The following is a 6,582-nucleotide window of genomic DNA, read 5'->3' as shown; positions in this document are numbered from 1 at the left end:
AAAATCTATACATGTGGTTACCCGAGTAAACCCATACGGGTCATAAACTAGCACTCATCGATTTTATAATGGTTTTTAAAAAATACTAGTAGCACATACGGGTGACTACGGATATTAGGATATTTATGTCTACTGGTACCCATTATTTATATAATTAATATATTATATTATATTTAATTAAAATAAAAAGTACATTATTCTAACATTCATTACATTATGTATATTTTTTCTTTTACTTATATTTTATTGAGTTTGATGATAAAACACTCTACAAATATTATTACATGTGTAGAAGAAATACACATGTTTTACAAAGAAAATATATACTTTTTGTTAAGGAAATGAGAACAAAAAATTACACAAATAAAAAACACTAATAAATTTTAACATTTTTGCCAAATATTCAATCAAAATATACAAAAATAATTAAGTTTCATTTCATTTGAAATATGAAAGAAATTAAAAATTCTACCTGTTGTACCCAGGGTACTCAGAAATACCTACGAATATCCATACACGAGTACCTATACAAAAACATGCAGACAAATACATATGGATGATGCTCTCCTATTTTAAAACGGATAGCGGATAGGTCCTACCCATACCGTTTGTCATCCCTATTTCTTTCCCCTCTCTCTTTATCCCTTCCTGCGTGCCTAAACTGCACTCAAACACACACACACACACTCTCTCTCCCTTCTCATTTCAATAAATAAATACAACCCTTCATTCCAAACACACTCCTAACTCCCTCTCTTTCTCAGAAACAATGCTTCCAATATTATTCCTCTTCCTTCTTTCCATTCTCTCTTCACCACTCACCATTCTCTCTCTAAACCAAGAAGGCCTCTCCCTCTACCAATTCAAACTCCTTCTCCAAGACCCTGACTCTCGCCTCTCCTCTTGGAACCCCCTCGACCCCACCCCATGCAACTGGTACGGTGTCACCTGCGCCACCGCCACCGCCACCACCGTCACCACCCTCGACCTCTCCAACACAAACATAGCAGGCCCATTCCCCACCACCATCCTCTGCCGCCTCCCTAACCTCACCTCCATCACTCTCTTCAACAACTCCATCGATCAAACACTCTCCTCCGACATCAACCTATGTTACAACCTCGTCCACCTCGACCTCTCACAAAACCTCTTAACCGGTCCTCTCCCTTCCACCCTCCCGCAACTCCACAACCTCCGCTACCTCGACCTCACCGGTAATAACTTCTCCGGTCCCATACCGGAGACTTTTGGAACATTCCAGAAACTTGAAGTTATTTCGTTAGTTTATAATCTTCTAGATGGTACTATACCTCCTTCGCTTGGAAACATTACCACTCTTAAAATGTTGAACCTTTCTTACAACCCGTTTTTTCCGGGTCGGATCCCACCCGAACTTGGAAACTTAACGAACCTTCAAGTTCTTTGGTTAACCCAATGCAACCTCGTTGGGCTCATTCCTGATTCGCTTGGGAACTTGAAAAAGCTTCAAGACTTGGACCTTGCGTTGAATGATCTATATGGTTCTATACCGAGTTCGCTCACTGAGTTAACCAGTTTGAAACAGCTCGAGTTGTATAATAACTCGCTCTCCGGCGAGTTGCCACGTGGAATGGGGAACCTTAGTTCTTTGAGGCTTCTCGATGCGTCGATGAACCACTTGACCGGGAAAATTCCCGACGATTTGTGTTCATTGCCGCTCGAGAGCTTCAATCTCTATGAGAATCGCTTCGACGGTGAGTTACCGGCGAGTATTGCAAACTCGCCGAATCTATATGAGCTTAGGTTGTTTGGGAATAGGCTCACCGGAAAGTTGCCGGAGAGATTGGGAAAGCATTCACCTCTGAGGTGGCTTGACGTTTCGAGTAACCAGTTCTATGGTCCTATTCCGGCGACTCTATGTGATTTCGGAGTATTGGAGGAGCTTCTGGTGATATATAACCTTTTCTCCGGCGAGATTCCGTCGAGTTTGGGAAGTTGCCAGAGCTTGATGCGTGTCAGGCTTGGTTACAATAGATTTTCCGGCGAGGTTCCCTCGGGGGTTTGGGGTCTTCCACATGTGTATCTTCTTGAGCTTGCTGAGAACTCATTTTCGGGTTCCATTTCGAAAACGATCGCCGGTGCAGCGAACTTGTCTTTGTTGTTCTTGTCTAAGAACAACTTCAGTGGACAGATTCCTGATGAGGTTGGATGGTTGGAAGGTCTTGTGGAACTTTCTGGAAGCGATAACATGTTCAGTGGTTCACTTCCTGAGAGTGTTGTGAATCTTCGGCAGCTTGGGATCCTTGATCTTCACAATAACAAGCTCTCTGGGGAACTTCCTAAAAGAATACATTTGTGGAAGAAGCTCAATGAGTTGAATTTGGCCAACAATGAAATTTCTGGGAAGGTTCCTGATGGGATTGGAAGTTTATCTGTTCTTAATTTTCTTGACCTTTCGAATAACAAATTTTCAGGGAATGTCCCTCTTGGGTTGCAGAATATGAAGCTGAATCAGCTTAATTTGTCTTATAACCATTTTTCCGGGGAACTTCCCCCTCTTTTGGCTAAAGATATGTATAGGACTAGTTTTCTGGGTAATCCTGGTTTGTGTGGTGATTTGAGAGGTGTGTGTGATGGTAGGAGTGAAGAAAAGAGTGTAGGTTATGTTTGGTTGCTTAGGATTATTTTTGTTGCTGCCATTTTGGTGTTCTTTGTTGGTGTTGTGTGGTTCTATTTCAAGTATAAAAGTTTCAAGGATGCAAGGGCTATTGACAAATCAAGATGGACATTGATGTCATTTCATAAACTGGGTTTTGGCGAAGATGAGATTTTGAATTGCCTCGATGAAGATAATGTGATCGGAAGTGGGGCTTCTGGTAAGGTGTATAAGGTTGTGCTCGGCAATGGGGAGGCTGTTGCGGTGAAGAAGATATGGGGCAGGGTCAAGAAGGAAGTAGAAAGTGGAGATCTTGAAAAGGGTGGTAGGGTTGAAGACAATTCTTTTGAAGCAGAGGTTGATACTTTGGGTAAGATTAGGCACAAGAACATTGTTAAGTTGTGGTGTTGCTGCACCACCAGGGACTGCAAGCTTTTGGTTTATGAATATATGCTTAATGGCAGTCTTGGTGATTTGCTTCATAGCAGCAAAGGAGGGTTGTTAGATTGGCCAACTAGATACAAGATTGCTGTTGATGCTGCCGAAGGCCTCTCTTATCTGCATCATGATTGTGTTCCCCCAATTGTTCATAGAGATGTGAAATCTAACAATATCTTGTTGGATGGGGACTTTGGTGCAAGGGTGGCAGATTTTGGAGTAGCCAAGGTAGTTGAAACCACAACGATAGGAACCAAATCCATGTCCGCCATAGCTGGGTCTTGTGGTTATATTGCACCAGGTTAGCAGAAATTAATTCCATGTTATTTAGTTTCATTTCCCCCCTAATGTTCAATCCCATTTTTATGAATCTGAGATACATTTTTATGTGCTTAGCTCATAGTATATGGTTTGGAGGGTTATTAGAGTCATTTCACAATACTATGTAGCTTTTTTGTTTAGTTCTTTATCTGCTAATATATATGTAGTTTTACCCCAGCCTCTCTGCTCAAGGGAGTATGGTGGTCTAGTACATGGACAGTCCTTTTTATGTGTTTTTGTTGCTTCGGCGAGTGGTTGACACTGTAGTTCTTCTTTGTACTAGTAATGTAAAATGTGAATACTACATGGTCTAAGTACAAGTTATATATATTGTCTTTTGATTTAATTTTGCAAGAATTTAGCCTTCTTGTCTAGTTAGGGAGCAATTCTGAAATACCCTAAAGTAATTCTCCAGCTAAATTTTAACCTTTCCGATTCGATTTCACGAAATTTTATATTTGAGCCTTTAAATTTTTTCGTTGGACTGGTGTAGTGCTCCCAGACTATATAAGAAGCTGTATGAGGTTTCATTTTTTCTTTGATATCAAACTGACATGGTCCTTATGTTGTGCAGAATATGCATACACGCTCAGAGTGAATGAGAAGAGTGACATATACAGTTTTGGTGTTGTTATACTTGAGTTGGTTACTGGAAGACGCCCAGTCGACCCTGAATTTGGGGAGAAAGACTTGGTTAAGTGGGTATGCACCACCTTGGATCAGAAAGGTCTGGACCATTTACTTGACTCTAGGCTTGATCTTTGTTTCAAAGAAGAAATTTGCAAGGTCTTCAACATTGGCCTCATGTGCACTAGTCCTCTTCCTATCAACCGGCCTTCGATGAGAAGGGTGGTGAAGATGTTGCAAGAGGTTAGCACAAAGAAACAAACGAAGCCCGCCAAGAAAGATGGAAAGTTATCACCTTACTACTATGATGATGCCTCAGATCATGGAAGTGTTGCTTAATTGAAGTCCTAGCCAGGGCTGAATTAGTTGATCCTGAAGGTGGTGCTCAAAGCTTTTTGTTTACTATAAGCCAACTTTCCCACCATGTTTTTCACTCATGCTTTGCCATACAAAGTTGCTAAAGAAAAAAGGAGGAGGTGTTTTTTTGTTGGAAAATAGAGGCACGAGGAGTTGATGTTTTACCTTATGAAGTAGGTCAATGGCACTTTCCTACCAAATTTCAATTAGAACCTCTTATATATAGTAATGATATTTCCATTTTCAAATAGATTGTTTTAGGTACATTTGATTAATAGATTTTACCTGACTCTTGCATAGTTGCATCGGCCTGGTTTGTTTTGAATTATAATATATACTCCTTTGTTTTATTTATTTGGGTTCTAGGGAGATGAACTTGGACGTAAAGGACAAAAGGTATATAGGAACTTCGGTAACCAAATCCCCCATGACATAATTACAGTCCCTTAGTTAAAATGTTAAGAATCTATCTGTGAGTTGGATTTTGGAGGGTAATAGAAGGAAAAGAAAGACTTGAAAGTCATGAAATGCACTAGTGAGATAGTTCTGAAGCCTTCTTTTTTTTTCTTCCTTCCCCTCCAGAACTCAACTTGCAAACTGACCGATGAGACACCAATTCAGGTGTGTCTTCAATTTATAAAAGCAATTCACTACAATGACTTCAGTTCACCTTGATCCCCTGACTGAGGAATAAAGAATCTGTAGCTGAATGATTCAATCATGCTTAAATGGTTATAACTTATAACTTTCTGAATGTTCCAGTTTAAATGCTTTGCATCTATTTCTCTCAGCACAGAATTTTCATCCCACACTTGTGTGCTGGGTACAGCTATGTATGATAGCGAAGTTAGAGGTTGGTAGATAGGCTCTTCACTCCTTGGGCCCTCTCTTTAAATTGAAGGTTCCATCCATTTGAGATTAATGGTGATGGGATACCAATATCCTTTCAGAAAAAGAATAAGGCTTTGCAGTAGTAACCTGGAATTTGGACTCTTGGAATAGTTTTATTCTATATGGTGGTTATTTATATGTTAACCACTTTATTGTCTGAAGAATGGTAAACGAAATTATTGCAAGATTGATGAAAGATTGGGCCTTTTAACCACTCAACTTTAAGTTCTTTGTTCAGAGTAGTTGCACAACCAACAATAGAATATGACACTGTTATTACTCATTACTGGTATTGTTTTTTACTGGTTATGTGTTGCTGCTCTTTTCTGATTACTTGCTTGCTAAAGGAGCAGAGGTTCCAGCCAAATGGATCACAATTCACACAAACTTTTATGGGTATTTAATGTCTCCTAAACATGCTGAGTAAATGTAGTGAGTGTCAATGCCAAACCAATTAATGGGTCATAACTCACAAATGCAGAGGTTGTAGGACCATTTAATTAGGACACCGGTATTGTACTATATAAATATGACGGATATTTCAAATTTTAAAATTATATTATAGTATACAACTTTATTTTTATATATATTTTGATATTTTAACTATCCAATCTTTTTCATATTTTAGAAAATCCATATAGGTTTATAATTTATTTTCGAATTATAACTTTATTTATTACTCATCTTTATTATCATTATATGCCCATTTTTTAATTTAATTTTCAATGTGTATTAAAAGAAATTATTTTAAATTTTTATATGATCTAATAATTTCTTAAATTATGTACAAAGACATAGAAGAGAGGGAGTACATGGCTACTAGTACACATATAATATGATACTAGAAGATTAAGGACAATATTATTAGCACTCCAAAACGTCAATCTATTGATTTTATTGTTTCATGATTAAAATTTGTTTTTTTTATTTCATTAAATTATGATCGAATCATGAGGAATGTAAGTAAAACATTGTTGTGAGAATAGGATTATATCGTGCGGTCTGTTTGGTCTGACCATTGATCAGACTTGAAAACGAGTTTGGTTTACAGTATTAAGTATTAATCTAATGAGGGGTTGAACCACTCTAAACAAAGAAAAATTGGTCCGGCCGTGTTAAATCTTGTTAAATTGGAATAACTTGGGAAGTAAATCGAACGAGTCACTTAAAATTAAAAAAAAATAGATCTGATTCTAATGTTTTGTTTTACTTGAATCCAAAAAAAATGGAGTAATGTTACTTCAATATAATTAATTAATTATACATAATTATTATTTATATATAATTATATATTTATAGATAAAAATATTAAT

General features: G+C 37.8%; 1 protein-coding gene across 1 annotated transcript; it reads left to right on the top strand.

Annotated features, from left to right (window-relative positions):
* On the top strand, nt 693–4,728 carry LOC109333024 (receptor-like protein kinase HSL1). The gene is made up of 2 exons (XM_019568247.1): nt 693–3,374; nt 3,969–4,728. Exons 1-2 carry the CDS (start codon nt 770–772, stop codon nt 4,358–4,360), a joined length of 2,997 nt encoding a protein of 998 aa, XP_019423792.1. The 5' UTR covers nt 693–769; the 3' UTR covers nt 4,361–4,728.

The sequence above is a fragment of the Lupinus angustifolius genome, chromosome LG18, assembly GCF_001865875.1.
Source record: "Lupinus angustifolius cultivar Tanjil chromosome LG18, LupAngTanjil_v1.0, whole genome shotgun sequence".
NCBI lineage: Eukaryota > Viridiplantae > Streptophyta > Magnoliopsida > Fabales > Fabaceae > Lupinus > Lupinus angustifolius.
The sequence above is the reverse complement of the archived record's forward strand: the minus strand, read 5'-3'. Positions and strand labels throughout refer to the sequence as shown.